This window comes from Nilaparvata lugens, chromosome 7 (assembly GCF_014356525.2).
Source record: "Nilaparvata lugens isolate BPH chromosome 7, ASM1435652v1, whole genome shotgun sequence".
In the NCBI taxonomy this organism is placed as follows: domain Eukaryota; kingdom Metazoa; phylum Arthropoda; class Insecta; order Hemiptera; family Delphacidae; genus Nilaparvata; species Nilaparvata lugens.
This window is the reverse complement of record NC_052510.1, coordinates 52,971,274-52,989,402: the sequence shown is the minus strand read 5'-3', so window position 1 is coordinate 52,989,402 and position 18,129 is coordinate 52,971,274. Positions and strand designations below refer to the sequence as shown.

General features: G+C 33.2%; 2 protein-coding genes across 2 annotated transcripts in view; both read left to right on the top strand.

Moving 5' to 3' along the window:
* Positions 1-18,129, top strand: part of LOC120352466 (aquaporin AQPAe.a-like) — a gene marked incomplete at its 3' end in the record, with an annotated part of 112,765 nt that overhangs the window by 71,517 nt on the left and 23,119 nt on the right. Inside the window, 1 exon segment of the mRNA XM_039433136.1 lies at positions 3,816-4,070. Coding sequence (XP_039289070.1) covers positions 3,859-4,070 — 212 coding nt within the window.
* Positions 14,031-18,129, top strand: part of LOC111055654 (aquaporin) — a 67,294-nt gene continuing 63,195 nt past the window's right edge. The window contains exon 1 of the mRNA XM_039433133.1: positions 14,031-14,228. The gene's annotated coding sequence lies outside the window, so the exon portion shown is untranslated. The remainder of the gene's footprint in view (positions 14,229-18,129) is intronic.

The window sequence follows — 18,129 nt, the reverse complement described above, 5'->3', positions numbered from 1 at the left end:
ATTTACGGCGAAACGCAGTAATAGATTCTCATGAAATTTGTCAGGTATGTTCCTTTCTTAATTGCGCGTCGACGTATATACAAGGTTTTTGGAAATTTCGCATTTCAAGGATAATATAAAAGGAAAAAGGAGCCTCCTTCATACGCCAATATTAGAGTAAAAATCTGACTATAGAATTATTCTTCATAAATCAGCTGACAAATGATTACACAGATGTGTGGAGAAGCCAGTCTATTGCTGTATTTCCAAAAGGTCTATAGTTTCAATCAGGTACTTGTGGATGAGAATACTGCGTTAGGTCTACTGTTCACAGAACTACTAGTTATTTATATTCAAAAGTAGCCTTGAAGAGAAAAGATAAATACTTCATATATGTCACTTCATTGTAGTAAATGTCATATATATAACATCACATATGCACAGCAATAGATGAGAGAATAATCAAGAAACGAGAAATGAAATAATGTGAGTCATTCCATGTCTGTTTCAGTTACATTTATTTTTTGTATCGTTTATACTGTATTAAGGTGCGTACAGATATACGCGCCGCGAACATGAGCAATTCACTTTTAATCAGCTGACTATATCTGTATTTTCACAGAAACGGTAAGATACAGATATAAAAAGCTTGGCGTCAGCTGATTAAAAGTGAATTGCTCATGTTCGCGACTCGTAAATCTGTACGCACCTTTACAAAGCGTATTTATCAAGTATTCAAAAATTATCCATTTCAAGATTATTTCAAAATATTGATAATATATTCGGTTTTTTTAAACTGTTAATCTTCGGTAATATCGAAATTGAGAGACTATCTTTGTTATTTGGACTATTTATTTGATTCTTCAAGAGTATACTATTTTGAACTGAAATGAATTTATAAAAAATTCTTTATTAGGCGGAGTTAGGACCTCTCTACCACTCAACTTCGATATTACAAATGCAATAATTGAATTAACAGTACAGTATAACTTAATATATGAATAAAAATAAAATTATCGCTACAAAATAGAACCTAGTTGGAACAAAACAGTCAATCTGCATTTAGACTAGAAAATCAATTATATAATGCGAGAAACAATATTAGAAAAAGGATATATCAATAGTTATAATCATACACGCAACATTCACACAGCCCACCGAACTAGTTGCAAGTGCCATATTTTCTTTTGTTATCATTATTTTTGAGAATTCACGAATGTGAATATATTTTATAATGGAAGGAAATTCTATGAGAAAAGACTCTTTGTTGTTTGGCTTTTTAGTTTCGAATGATTTTCCTTTGATTGCTACAGTAATCATGGAAGCTCTACTCAAAAAAGTGTTTATTCTGTGCATTGCAGTGAATTGCATATAGTGCAGTGTTGCATTCTATGTTTGCACCCGCTTAACATGTGCATCATGTATACTCTGCACGCTCTCGTTCTCCTCCTATTTCATCTTATATTTTCTTCTCCTTCTTCTTTCTCCTCATTTTTCCTCTTAGTTCTTCTATTTTTATATTTCAATCATCTCATTCTAATCTGTTATCATATTCCTAAGGCACTATTAATTTATTTCAACACTACACAGTAATTATTTATTCTCCACTTCTCTCTTGCCCAACATCAAATATTTTATAAAAATATTTCATCTAAAGATAAAAGAGTTATTCTTATAAATTCCTGCGGCTTCTCCTTTTATTTTTATATTCCGGATGAACGACCATCGTACAACTCATAACAAATCACCCAGAAGTATCAGAGCCAAGATGAAAAAATGGAATGTAAACACGGCGTGGAAGGTGTATAAGAAGCTATGAAAATGAGTTGAACACATTTTATAGCACTAGTGAATAAGGCGGCAAACTTTTTTCAGGTTGTTTCTATTCATTTCGTTTTTGAAATACACACGATTTGATTAGAGGTAGCACATTCAGCCACTTCACGGTTGGCTAACGCCAAACATATGCTAAGGATAATGTAGTTAGCGGCTATTTTTATTCACTGTGGAGTGTTTCTTGAAAATATTTCTTGATAAAAAGCGAAGGCTAGGCCTGGCTCAAAGTTTGGCTGACCAAGTTGTGTTTGTTCAATTTCAGAGTAGATTTTTCACTGCGGCCTAGTTTCATTTGACAGATAGTTATTCTCCCACTTGATGGATTAGAATAGGCATGCTATCTTTTAATTGCTTAATAAATAAAAAACTGAAACAGTTAGTTGGTTGTTGGTGGGGTTTAAAAATACCGAGCCACTCAGATGTGAACACAGTTTTGATTCTCAGACATTAAACTCAAGGGTCTGCATTCGTTAGAATCCTCCAAGATTGATGTGTTCTCTTACGATGTGTTTCATAGCTTAGATGGATTTCGAGTGTCTTAATGGATGGTATGAAGCATGTGAAGCATCAAAGGGTTGCAATGACCTTGTATGTGGGTGGAAGGGTGGCCTTGAGTTGAGATGAAGCATGTTGTTTTAGCTATGTATTCACCACAAATCTACTATGTATCGTTTACAATTTACCCAGATCCTGATCTGATCCGATTATGCTCACCTACGCTGTTTAAAAACATAATCAGAATTTATTATTCGTTGAGGATCTGAGAATTTTGAAGTTTGGAGATTTATGGAATCACTTCAACTTGAAATAAAAACACATACACATCTTATTTGAAAGTTTTCCATGTGAAATACAATCAAATTCCAAATGTTTTTATTTTGATTGAGCCCAATCTTCTTGTCCCACAATAATTGTATGAGAATAATATCACAAAATGCAGAACTCACTCAAAAAAATCATTATAGAACTATTTTCGTCAGTTCAAATGTCCTAAGCGGCATGTAGACAAGGAATGTAGAGACAGAAGGTTATTGGCGGCCGCTGCTTGTCAAAGTCCCTGGATGATATTGAAGAACCAATCGAAATGAGAGAAATATTGCTCTCAAATAGGATGGAATGAAATAAGTTACAAATACCGTAATTATTCAATGATCAATAATAATGTCGTAACTTCACTTTTCATCAATTCCACACCATTCCTGACCATAGTCAGTGAACCAATCATAATATGATCTGATCAATCATGGCTGTGAACCTATTAGATTGATGTCTGAAGAAGAAATAATGGTGGAAAATAACATAATGGAAAGCACTAACAGCCACTAACTTGTCATCTACACATTCCCTGTCCATAAGCTGCTTTAGTTTTTCTTCATGAAATCTGAAATTTAGCCTCTCATAAAACCTCCTCTCGATAATAAAGTCCCTAGATGATATTGAAGAACCAATCGGAATGAGAGATATATTGCTCTCAAATAGGATGGAATAAAATGAGTTACAATTACCGTAATTCAATGATCAATAATAATGTCATAACTTCACTTTTCATTAATTCCACACCATTCCTGACCATAGTCAGTGAACCAATCATATGATCTGACCAATCATGCTTTTGAACCCATTTAGATTGATGTGTAAAGGAGATATATTGGTGGGAAATAACATAATGAAAAGCACTGGTAGCCAGTTACTTGTCATCTACACATTCCCTGTCCATAAGCAGCTTCAGTTTTTTATATGAAATCTGAAATTTAGTCTCTCATAAAAATTCCTCTCAATAATAAAGTCCATGGATGGATTTAGAGTGTAGGACAGGATAGATGAGAAAAGTGCTTTTTTCAAATAGGGTGGAATAAAATAAGTTACAAACTATCCTATTATCGATAACGATTATTCAAATATGAATAAAATTCCAATGAGATGAATAAAATGGAATGACGTAAAATCAACTGCTTATTGTGACCCAATAAACTGACTGTTGTCTATGACGTTGGTTGCAGGTGAGCAGAAAGATAAAAGGATCAGATCAGGATCAGGATCAGGATGGTGAGAGGTGGCGGTACGCGATCAGAGCAGGGCCTATCTGCGCAGGACAAGGCCGAATTGGTGCTGCTTCACGCATCAGGCCTGACCGGCAGTCAAACGGCCCTCGAGTTCCACACTCGGCACCCTGACAAGCCGCTTCCTGACCGCTCGACGGTCGGAACTCTCCACGACAAGTTCAGACGTACCGGCTCCGTGTCCAGTCGAACCAGGTTCTCCCACTAACCTAATTATGGCTATTAGATAACTAACATAGCCTAACGTGGCACTAATAACTCCACTGCTACTGAGGTCCGCATGCTGGAGAGCTGAAGGGTGTCCTGCTGACTGCTGTTGAGGAGATGGAAGCTGATGAGTTGGAATAAGATTATTGGGAATCGATTTGTAGAAAGAATTTGTGAATTAGAAGCCGAAGAGGAAATGGAAGATTATTAGTAATTGGGAATAAGAAGCTGATTGGAAATTGGAAGCTGATTGAGAATTGGAAGCAGATTAAGAATCAGAGGATGATTGGGATTGGAAGATGAACGGGAATTAAAATATGATTGTGATTTGGATGCTGACTAGGAATTGAAAGATGATTGGGAATTAGAAGCTGATTGGGAATTAAAAGCTGATTGTGAATTAGAGGATGATTGGGAATTGAAAGATGATTGGGATTGGAAGATGAATGGTAATTGAAATATGGTTGTGATTTGAAAGCTGACTAGGAATTGAGAGATGATTGGGAATTGGAAGCTGAGTGGGAATAAGGAGCTGATTGGGAATAATTGGAGAATGATTGGGAGTTAGAAGCTTATTGAAAATTAGAAGCTGATTGGGAATTGGAAGATGATTGGGAATTAGAAGCTGATTGGAAATTAGAAGCTGATTGGAAATAAAAAGCTGATTGGAATTAGAAGCTGATTGAGAATTAGAAGCTGATTGGGAATTGAAAGATGATTGGGATTGGAACATGAACGGGAATTAAACGATGATTGTGATTTGGAAGCTGATTAGAAATCAGAAGATGATTGGGAATAAGAAGCTGATTGGGAATAAGGAGCTGGTTGGGAATCAGAGGATGATTGAGAATTGAAAGATGATTCTGATTTGGCAGCTGACTAGGAATCGGAAAAGGATTGGGTATTGGAAGATGATGATGTTTAAAATAAGATTAGAAGATTGGAAGATGATAAGAAACTAAATGATGAATATGAATTCAATGATTAATGGGAATTCGATGATGAATGGGAGTTGTTTAGGATTTTGTAGATGATATGGAATTGAACCTCGCTAAAGAATTGAAAGATATAGGCTCAAGTGTAACGAACACAGAAAGGTAAGATGTTGTTCAGAAGTTTTGACAATAGTACCCAAGAAAAATGAATATTGAATAATAGAAGAAACTTGCCCCTTCTCTTTTACTGCAAGAAAATCTGATTGACATTTTCGTGTGTGGCTCCTCTCTTCTTCAAGAAGAATATTTTACAGTCACGAACTCTAGCTGTAAAATAATACCTTCAGAAGATAATATAAGCTAAATCCTTTGAAAATATTAAGTAATGTCCTCCTCACATTCACTTCAATTACGCCACTACTCAGATCGGCTCTGGATAATCATCTAGGTTCTAGGGTCTTCATAAAGTTGAGTTATACAGTATAAGAAAGAGATTTGAATATCATTTTACAACTCCAATTTCTACAATAAGATGGATTGCTTGTATGGGACTTGAAGGGTAACATTGGAAAACTGTGATGGGAATCCCTGTTTAGATAGCATACAGCCTTATTACTTTTTACTACTTACTAGTATTTTCGTGATTCAGAGGATGAGAGTCCTAGATTGAACATCAAGTTTCATCTCATCAACACCTGGGAACATAATAGTTCATATTAGTTTATGTATTGAACAATTTTACATTACTTGTCAAAATTGGACAAATTTATGAAGTGATAAACATAACCTATTTTTGGACGATTTCTATCCAAATGTTGGAAAGGAACAGTTTTGGGCTTCAAGCCTTTTGATCCTTTCCCAATAGTTGAAAATGATATTGTATCCATCAATGTATAAATAAATAAATAAATTTCCTTAGTCCAATAACCTAGGAGCATTTCATAAAATAATTACTTAATAGCGTCCTTTCATTTTTCAAATCATTAATTACTTAGTCGTCTGAGAGTGAGAGTGTTTGCCTGAAACTCAATTTCATGAAATTTTACTGGAGAGGAAAAACTCAACAAAATGGCCCATCATGATGTAGTTAGAAGAGAAAACAAATCGTCACTTCAAAACTATTCATTGAATTTTTTATATTTTATTATGTTATATCATTTTATACATTGGAGGAGCTCTAGAAAAATCTACAATGCCCTATAATACTAAAATTCATTTTTCGTCATGATTAGAGTTTCATTCTACCTTCACCAATTCACCTTGTCAATCAGAATTGAATTTGATGCCTGGATGTGTAACACGTGCTTGAAGCTTGAAGGTGATCGACTTCTATAAATTTGAGGATTCAAAATCAACTAGTAGCTACATAGAATCCCATCTCAAGGGTTAATGCCCTTTTCTAATGGTCACTAAACCTCATTTGTGTTTATAATTGAAATAGCCTACCACCAGCCGACAAACGATGCTTGATGCCTGGAGTTGACTGTCTCCCACAATGCTTGAAATAGTTGATGACATAACTATTGGCACACTAGCAACTAGAAACCAGAAGCTGGCATCGATACAAATCTCAACTCACGTGTGTGTATTTTATTAATTTAGATTAGGAGATGAGCCAGATTGTGTTCGGAAGTTTTGAAAACAAAACCTCCTGTGAAATGATCGTTAGTTGAAAGTGATCATTTGTTTTTATACGTATAAAAGGATGATTATTTGTTTCCACAATCAATTAATCATTTTAACAAGACCGAATTATTAGAGAAATCACTATTTGGAAATCGGGAATGAACCTTCTCTGAATTAGTTGTCAGTCAATAGGAGCCTATATCGAGGTTACTTGATTGATTGGTTAAACATCTCAATAACAAGAGATTAACTATTTTTGACGAATTATTGAGAAGAGAGAGTCTTCAATAAAGCTCTGCAAAACATCCACATTTAGAGGAATTTATTCACTATTTATAAGGGTTTTCCCTATGTAACTCAATAAGGTTAATGAGAGACAATAATAATTTCAGGTACAACTTTTATATTGTTTCTATATTCTTCAGATAGCTTTGGAAATCATTTTCATGTTCACTTATCAGCGGATAAACTACGAAAGATTATTCCATACACTAGTTCATATATAAAGATTGAGTTCGAGGTTAATCAAAGGCATTTTTGTTCTGCTGATAACTTTCCACTCTGATGAATATTGTATTTGTAATTTTGACGAAATGAATAATATTATATTGTTAATTATTAATATTAAATGATAATATTCTATGTCTTGAAGTTTCTTGGGCATAAGGAGATAGCATTTTACAACTCAAATTTCTCCTAACTATTCCTAACAATTTTTCAAAGGGAAAAGGCTACATAACTCCACCACAAGGTAGCAGATTAGTATTTGATGGACATTCAGTTAGATCAACGTCAGCTATTTACCTAGTTTCATGTTTTCGCGGTCAACCTTGTTTTCAACCATCAATCGTTCTTCTGCAATAGGAAATCGTAATAAACAAATAGGACCTTGAAAATGAAAGCTGCCCGTTCAACATGCCATGGGCAGCCGCTCTTATAAATAAACATTATTTGCTCATTACCTATTCAAAGTCTCGCGGCTATTTTTCAAAGCAAATGCACGAGAAAAATTATTATTCCTCCCTGGGAAATTATTCCAGTATTTCCTGGGTGTTTTGATCGATACTCTCTTAAAATGACAAAAAAGTTCTAATTATAGTTTCGACTCAATCGCAAAAAATACGGGAAAAGTCATAAACACGTAAATTTATTAGGAATGTCCTCCGGAGTTGTATGACTGCTTCACATGGTAGGCCTTCGAGTAATGAAATCGAGTCATGTAATGAAATTCAAATTACAGAAATGAATACAGGCTTCTTATATCCAATAAAGGAAAATGCTTCAGTTTCTACTTATTAGTTTCATGATCGAATCTACAAAACTGAAACATAGTTTTTCTCACATGAAAAATTTGAAATACGTGAATCAGTCATTCGAGATAGGAATGAGAATCAGTCTTGTGATTCAGATGATTTGACGCATTGCAATTTTATTCTCGGAATTAAATAGGCCAATGTTATGATGCTATTTTACTCAGTAATGTTGGATGAGGAAGAATAATAGATAATAGATATCGTATTGCGTGTTTCAAAGTATTGTAATCTACATTCTACAGAAATTAAGCGACTGTCAACAGGAAATGGACAAATTGCTCATGATTAATCCGAAACGTATATTTGATACTGAATAAGATTAGTTTCAATTAATTTCTAAACTACACCGAATGGATTTGCATTCTCAATCATGGAATTAAGCTTATCAAAATCAGTCAAATCCACTTATTCTAGAATTTTTAGTAGTGATAGTGATACCTATACATAGTACACTACAAATTGAACTTTTCAAACCTTTTTGCTATTCTCGAATGATTCAGGAAAATTATTCCTAGACGAATCATATATCTTAATAATCACTAGAGTTTATAGTTTACTTAGTAGAATTATTCAAAAAGTTCAAATACTTGCGTTAAAGTACTAGTACGGTACCTATTTCTTCTTGCATTCAATGTAATTTGAGATGTCTTCTACACATTTGACACCGTATTATCATATGCAATTATTGTGCAATAGTTTCCAATGAATGACGAATGGATGAGAGTGAAAGTTCAATCCACGGTCAAGGCCGATCGAGAAAAATGATGCACGGTTAAAGTGAAATGAATGAAGCCAGACATAGTGGAACGGGAAAGTCATTTCTCTTCGAATTTAGTTTTAGGTTTCGGGAGCAAGCCGTGACACACCCTTCATACATTCATCAGACATCCTTCAGACATTTATCAGACATCCATTCAATCCCTGAATGAATAGAAACCCTTCAGAATAGAGTCGCACACTTTTTACAAAATGATAACGAGACTATGATGAATCAAGTCATACGAAGATCATATGAAGACTATCATATAATAAAATGTAATCGTATAAATTAATGTAATGATTGTAGCTCACACTTTAATAGTTCATGTAATGAGGTTTGTGGTGACTAGCTCAAATTCGGTCCCCCAACCTTTTAATACTTCCCACGCACACTTGCGATCGGTCTTGATTTTGATAAACGTGTGGTTTTTTATCTCGCATTAGTGGTTAGAAACGTTTCAATAGTTGTTATTATCAGAGTTCAGTCTCAACGTATCTGCCGCTTGTTGTGAATTTTTAATGGGGAAATTGAACTTGAGAGAGAGAGAGACTCATATGAGGATACTTTTCATAATAAAGACATTGAAGTCTGCGTTCTGTTCATTCGATTTCTGATCTTTTTACAATTGATTTGGAGTCCTCCAACATCGTTGTAAGATTGGGAATTTTTGAGGAAGATAGAGAAAGACACAAATCTGGAAGACTCCAGCAGACGATTCTGAGATTATAAAATATATATGTTTCCTCAAGTTCCATTCAAATCATTTTTAATCGATGAAGAAGAAGTAATAATAAATCTGGAGAGAACATTTTTGAGAAAGACACAAATGTAGAGATCTCCAGCTGGTACTCTAGAGTTGGTCCTAAGATGCAGTACATGATTGATGATTCGTTCACATTATGATCATAAACCGATCACATACTAATTACTTTTTATCATAAGCTTTTGTTAATTCGTCAATCAATGAAGAACTTCAATGTTCTTGGAAACGATAGGTCTCAATATCTGGAGAGTTTTGATAAAACATTTACGATATAGTTGAAATTCATCTTGTACAAAAATATAGTATAGTTGATATTGTATAGTTGAATTGTCTTTTAGCCGACTTGGAAGTGGAAATTGATTCTCCAATAACTCCAATCATTGTATTTAAAATGCATATGATTTCACTGAATCAGAATATCGGATATCTTGTAAGAGATTGTTTTAGGAAGAAAATAATGCTATTACATTCCTCATAGTCCATTATTATGTAACAAAACCACTGATCACATGCAGTTGCTATTAAAATTAATATAATTAAAGTTCCTTAAATTCAAACTTTTTCAAGAAAAGAACCATAATAATTTCCTGCCGTAAAAATCAATTCATCGTGTACTTCGTTGTAAGAAGAGAAGAAGCATTTAGTAGGCTACATGATGCTGATATTCTTACTCAAAGCATAATAATTCCTTTATCAACCCTCTCAAAATTTATAATTTCATCAAATTCTAAATCCTCACTCATTTAATTATTACTCTTTCATCAACTCTTTTTAGTATCTTTCAGCGAGAAAGTTACTTCACATGTGCTTGCCTACTCACATAGGCAAGTATCATTATTATTATTATTATTATTATTATTATTATTATTATTATTATTATATTATTATTATTATTATTATATTATTATTATTACCACTGATATTACTTATCCTGTAACACATTTTCTACATTATTGATGTGTTCTGTCTTCTCTTACTATGATTCCAAATCAATGAACACTATATTTTGGAAAATAATAACTATTAAACAAAAATCCCAATCAAATGCTGTAAATTTCCATCTAGCTGTTTACCCTGTTGTCAGTAGCAGTAGCAGAATTCTAAGGGGTGATTTACAGCATTTAATTGGGATTTTGGTTTAATAATAATTATTCATTGATTAGTATTTGAACAAATGCAACTTCCAAATTATTTCCATCTGTAGACTATCTTTTGGTTTATGAGAGGTATCCAAATTTGGGTATCAACCATTCCAAGTTATTGACATGAATGGTATAGTTCAATCTGAATCAGAGTCAGTCAAACACCGTCTCCCACAATTCAACTGAAACCAGCACACGAACCCCTTCACACTATTGTTATTGTGACAAACAATGACCTCCCGAAAGACAGCAGCTTCTGCCTGCAGGATGGCACAAGGCGTGATATCGACCAGGAGCCCCGAAAGCCATTGTTTGCACTATTGCCATTCATAGACACTGATGAAGTGAGTCTCTATGAACTGCTAGTAGTTTTAGGCCAGGGCTAGGACATGTATGTGCACAGTCCAAGGAATGACGCGGTCCGTTACTATCGTCGAAAAACTGACGCGCTTTTTGGCGGTCCGAACGCGCCGGTCACGGTCACTACGCGACGTCAAAAACGCATCAAAAATGGTCATGGACGATCGTGAGTATTTCAGTGTATATTTTCCACAGATATCTTCTATAAACTTTGAATCGTTTAGAATCAATTGTGATATTCGGGAGGTGAAAAAAGGACGTAATAATCCCAACGTCCCGATTCCCTAGACTTGATTATGTCTAGATTGATCTTGAGATTTTTTCATTTACTCATCATCATTCTGGAGTCGTTATGAGTTGGGGTAACGTGTTCTTTTCTGGATTATTGTGCCAATAATTGTGAGATAACTAAATCCATCGATAGGAATAACAAGTGTATGATTAAAGATATTGAATTGCACCTTACTAATCATTTGAGATCATACCGAAAATCAAGTATTCCTAATATTCATTATCATAGAATCGAATTAAACTGAGCATTCATATCGATATCATACATACATATTCATTATCAATGCCTCAATGCTTCAAGCCTGAGAGGTTCCAGTCATGAATTTATATTTTCTTCTCAAATATTTATATAAGTATTTATATTATATGGTGATTAATCTTTTGCCATCGTCTGTATAACTTATTACTCTGGAAAAATGAAAAATACTTGCACTACTTTGCAAAATGATTGTGATATTCATATTATCTAGTCTAACCTCATTCTTTTTTGAAACTATTATTAGTAAAAATTTGGGAGAAGACTGTTTTGGGCTATACCTGTTGTCTTCTCCCAATCATATTTAAATTATGATTTGTGATTGTGAATAAAAAAATAAATGAATGAATAAATGAATTATTAGAACAGTATTAGATTTCCTGAATTGGAAAGGATAGCTTCAAATCTAAAGTTTATGGTCCCAGCATCGATTTATTATATTGTCATTCAAAACAGACACGAGATACTGGTAAGCCTATTTTGATGAACTTAATTTGCGAGTGAAGAAAGAGGGGCGTGTTTATGAAGAGATGGGAAGTTGAGGTAGTTCATTTTTGTGAAATTAGTTTTTATGTGTTTGAGCGAATATGTGTTTACAGGCTCATTCAATTTAGTTGACTGATATATCCAACAAGAAAACAATGATTGATCACTGTTCTTGAAGGAGGAGGATGTTATGTATAGTTATCGTAGTCTATTACAGTTCTAACTTGATATTGATTAGAGAAAAAATCATCTTCAGTGCCAAAAATGCTCACTTTTTCACTTTATTCCAGGCAACTCAATCTCCTCGAACTCCTGTCTTCTGAGACTGAAATATATCAGTGGTCAAGAAGATGAGTTCCTTACAGAACACCCTCGAAGGGTATGATGTAACATTTACAGGCACTCACTTTTAGTGGTTCGCATTGTTATTGAGTCGCTATAGAAGCCTGTACACGTTGTCATAGCTATTTGCTTATTACGGTTTAGAATAGCGACATGGTGGTTATTATTGTGATTAGAGTAGAAGTCTAGAGATTGTTAATTTTCACCTTTTGTGTTCATTTTTTATCAAGTTAAGCTTGACTTAGTATGACGTTAAAATTATTAGATAACTAGGTTTTTATTATTTTGACTTCTATTATGGGATTTTTGTTCAGAATGATTGCATGGTTGTTAGAAGTGTAATGATTTTTTCAATATAGGATAGTAATTATTGTTGTTTTCCTAGATTCTAGATAAAATGATCGATGTCTATTTATTAGAAGATTTACTTTCCACGCTTTACTGTTGAATTAGAAATAAAGGCTTAGTTTAGGATGCAAAACATTTAGCTGAAATATTCAAGAATTATATGAGGTATCTATACATTTTCATATTATTAGATGGGGAGACCATGGAAGACAAACTGTGTGATCATTTTCATTAATTTCACATTTTTCAACATTTTAACTAATTTTTACTAACAGCCAATAATAATATTAGCTCACATAAAAAATGTAGCCTTCTCCCCTCTGTAAGTATTGCTTGACATTGATTCGTTAGCAATAAAGTTAGATATCGAGCGCTTTGATGTATTGGCTTTGAATTCGATTTCAAAGGAATTTCAAAGCAATTTGGATTTGAATCCATCCCTCAATTCACTATTCTCACTTCAGATCGATATTTTTTCTGTCTGTGCAGAAGAAGTCTTCATTATTGACGTGCACATTGTTGAAAATCCGGATCTCAAACTGAACCATCTTCCTTGTCCCTCAATTGTTGGAAAAAAGTTTTTCTAAATAGCTCAGTTGACAACTTGAATATTATTACGCAACTATTATAAACTAAACATAAACATCACAAGAAATGTATAATATGAGGTCGTGATCGAGAATAATTCGTCTCATTATACGCTATACTATGGATTTAATCTCAATTTTTTGTTCAATATCAAAAAAGTCGTAGAAAGTAAACGAACCAACTGCTGTCCTCCCCTTTCATTCACGAACTCACGTATAAAGACTAGAAGAAGAATTATTTCCTATATTACTGGGTCACTTTTGAATAACATATCTTCTAGTACCCTTCCTTTTACGTCTTATTTACGTTCATAGATATAAGACTGGGTTATAGGCCTATGTCCATACTTACATATATATTTTCGCATTTCCTATACATTTGTATATCTCACTAATTCCTCCATAACCTGTATAACTGGACACCATAAGTCAAGCCGAAGTAATGAAAACACCCATTCTACTTTCTATAAAATTCCTTCTGTGATAAATTACGATTAATCTGGGAGACCTGAAGAGCCCTGTTAAATCACCCTTGTTAAATATGATATTTCTGCGTTGTCTTTGCATGATATGCTAGTTATAATTGTAGGTGAGTTGAATGGAGAATGTACAATGGATAGTAGAAAGTAGAGGAGAATGGAAGGGGAGGGGAAGAGAATGCTATCAAGAGTATAACTGAACCGTAACCAGAAATAGAGGAAAGGACATGGAATTGAAGCTTCAGTGCGAAATGTCGCTTCAGTTATAGATAGTAGTGTGTTAGTATAAGGTTGACATTGACATAGAGTGCTATAACAGCTTTTTGTTGGGTGATAGAGTCTTCATTCAAGCAATAAATTCTCTTTCATAGTCATTTTTTGAAATTCTCTCAATTTTAAACTACAAAAAAGTGATCCTTTGGAAATAGATTGAGAGTGATAGAAGTGTGGGGAAAAAGGTAAGCCTGAATAGAGAGTTTATTCATTTTAGTATAAAAATATGATAGCTAATAAATCGATTATTTTATTTTTCTGATTAGGTACTATGCGAATAGTTGCTTCCATCAATAATCACAAAAATGTATTTTATTCATTTATTTATTTGTGGATACAATCACAAATCATATAAATATGAATGGGAAAGAAAAACAGGCTTGGCCAAAACTATTCCATTCCCAAATTTTGATAATTAATATCATGCCCAAAAAAATAGATTATGTTTCTACTGTAAATAATTTATCCAGAATTATGTGAAATTCAGATAATGTTTATGAGACTAAGGCCTAATTTTATAGACCTAATTTATGATTAAGCCTTAAGATTGTTATTCATATACCAATAAAGTAATTTGAATAGTTCCTCTCAGGTATATCATCAATAATATATTATATAGTTTATAACAACTTGGATGGTATGCCTTAATCGGATGGATGGTTTGAATATATTCAACTGGAAATAATAATATCTGAATTATTTGTTATCGGCACCCTTTCTTTATTAATAATTGCAACATTTTCAATGTTATTCAAACAATGATTTGTATCTTCACAGTTTTTCAGCTTCAAAAATATTACAGTAAGCCTACTTATTCTCCTCAAATCTATCAAAATCTCCAAATTTAAGTCAGTTCCAATCTAAAAATATACTATGAAGCTGTCTTAACAGCAAAGTGTAGCAGAAAGTTTTATTCTAGAACTTACCTATCACCTTCTAATAATTTTCATTCATAATCCAAATAATAATAATAATTATGTTCACTAAAACAACTTTTTATTTCATTCATTATTCATTTTTATTTTTTCAATGATAACTACGTATTCCTATACCTCTACAACTGGACAGTGATTCTAGAAGAAGGGAGGACAATGATTCAGTAAGAAACAGAAGAAAAATAAAACATAGAATCATTGGAAGAGAGAAATATATATAACATACTGTAAATAAAAATATAAATTTGAGTACCCTTTTTAAATTATTTCGTCAAGATATGTTTCGGCTACTAATGCCATTTTCATTTTAGTAGCCGAAACATGTGACGAAATAATTTAAAAATCTGGTGTGGCGCACTCACACAACTTTCCTTGCCGTTATGAAAATTGATCACCTGACGCTAGTATTCACGCGCATCTCAAGTCTACTTATAAACAAAGATCTGAGCCAGCTGGTGACAGTACAATAACGCTGGAGACATTCGAGGTCTGCTATCTCTTCATAGTGATTGATTTAATAGAATCAACAGTTGCCAACAGTTTGCAATTGGATAATCACATTTTCTCGAATTTTGAGCTTATTTTCAATTTTAGGTTTGAGCTTATTTTTAATGTTATTGAACATCAATTGTAGAGATTCTCATGCTCAATCTTTTCCACTCAAAATTTTTTGTTTGAATTGTATCTGAAGTCTGATGATTGGGTATCTAAAATCAAACTTTGCAAATATTTCAGGAGCTCCTGAAATTTTTACAGATATGGGACTTGTGGCAGTTGATACAGCTTATCAATGACTATTCTAGGTATAAATTTAATCGGAATCGTTGGAGCCGTTTTCAAGAAAATCGTGAAAACCCCTGTTTTTGACAGCATTTTCGCCGTTTTAGCCGCCATCTTGAATTGCATTAGATCGAAATTGTTCGTGTCGGATCCTTATCTTGTAAGGACCTTAAGTTGCAAATTTCAAGTCATTCCGTTAATTGGGAGATGAGATATTGTGTATACAGACGCACATACACACACACACACACACACACACACACACACACACACACACACACACACACACCACACACACACACACACACACATTCAGACCAATACCCAAAAACCACTTTTTTGGACTCAGGGGACCTTGAAACGTAGAGAAATTTAGAAATTGGAGTACCTTAATTTTTTCGGAAAGCAATACTTTCCTTACCTATGGTAATAGGGCAAGGAAAGTAAAAAGGGTTCTCAGATTTAGGCTATATTTTTATTTATATTCAAAAGTAGCCCTAATAAAGAGAGAAAAGACAACATACTGTAATTATTCTACTTAGGGGACACGAGCAGCATCATCAAGATTGGAAACAACTTTATTTTTTTTTTAATCAAATTGTTTCGCAACTGTGTTACTCAAGATCCAACTTGACCGTGATAAATTTATTTTAATGAAAAACCACATCCACATTTTGATAAAACAATTTTTATTCTCCAAGAACGGAAGTCTCTTCCAAATTGAATAATAACATATAGGCCTATATTATCATCAGTTGGAACATCAACCCAGCAGTGCCTCTAAAAATGTCCAAAAACTGATACTAATCAGCAATCACCCCTCAAATACTTCCGCAAAAACTTCAGTACAAGTCAAGTAATTTATTACTTTCAATTCAGTTTCCATTATAGTTGATTGCATTCAATGTTTCACGCGGACTAATTTGCATTCAATACCATTATTTTCCATTCTTCTTTTTCCTTACATTCTCTTCTATTGAGTCATTCACATTATTCTGTCACATTGATGAGCTCCACTCCTCAACCAACCTGTCATCGTTGAAAAAATTCAACAAATAACTTGATGACGTAACGTGTGTTACAATTTCATTGTGATTTGTAACATACTAATAAAGAATCATCCATCAAGAATAAAGCTCGTGTAGGTGTCTCAAAAGGGACCAATAATAATGAGTTATTCTTATCGCGTAATATGGGAAAATACTTGAATAATGACATGCCTATTCAATATCGCATTGAAATTTACCAATTATGACCAATTTCCAATTCATTTTATTATTTGTCACAGGCTAAACAACAGTAGACAATAGTCATGTACATTAAAAACTTGAAAATGTTAACACAAAGTTGGAATTTATAAATTTTTAAAATGGTGAAAATGTAATTTGAGAGCTAATAAATAATGTGTCAGCTACTTCCCAATTCTATATAGAAACATTCATCAATAAAATCTCGGAACATTAACATTATTTATACTCGAGAGTAACACGAGAGATTCTTAAAACATTTTTTCAGTTATATTTTGTTTTTCTCCAATCAGTTTAATATAGGGATTGCCAGCTATAGGGACACTGGGCTATCAATCAGCTTTTCAGTCTTGTCCTAAAAATTGTCAATGTTTGAGCCTCTTTCAAAGTACGATCACATCATATTGTAATATTAATAATATTAAAATATTATTATTATTAATATTATTGATCTGATAATATTAAAATATTCTATGGAATTATCCAATCCGATTATTCACTTGTTGATGAACGAGATAATATTACGTTCTGTGTGGAATAATTTGTTTGTTGAAGATTTTCAGCATTTTTCTCAAAATTAAATATTTTATTCATAGGTCTAATTCTAATCTTGCATATACAATCCATCATTGATTGATAAATAGAGGAAGCTCACTGCTTTCGTGTATCCTGATCAAGTTATGTTATAGAAATTTATACTTTAGATTTTTTCAAAGTTGAAAAATGTGCTAATTTCTTTGATCATTTTTCATGTGCTATGATAATTGGAATTGCTTATGTTTGTAGATGAACACTATCGCCAAGTCAATGATTTTTTTAATTGAATGTACCACATCACAGTTTTGGAATTTTACTATACTGCATCAGTATTTCAAACGTTTTTTCACTGAGAGCACCGTAGAGGGAAAGAACGTTTTTCACTTTTAGAATGAGGGAGTAAAAAAAAATATTCGTAAAAATTCATGGGTGAATACATGTTTCATTCATTTAGTCATAAAATTTCATTAGATTAGATGTGAGAAGAACAATTGCAAATATACCGTGATTATTAGAATATTTTAGCAATGTCCCGGGAATTATCAATCTCTTATAGATCATATTATTTTAAATATTATTCACTTGTA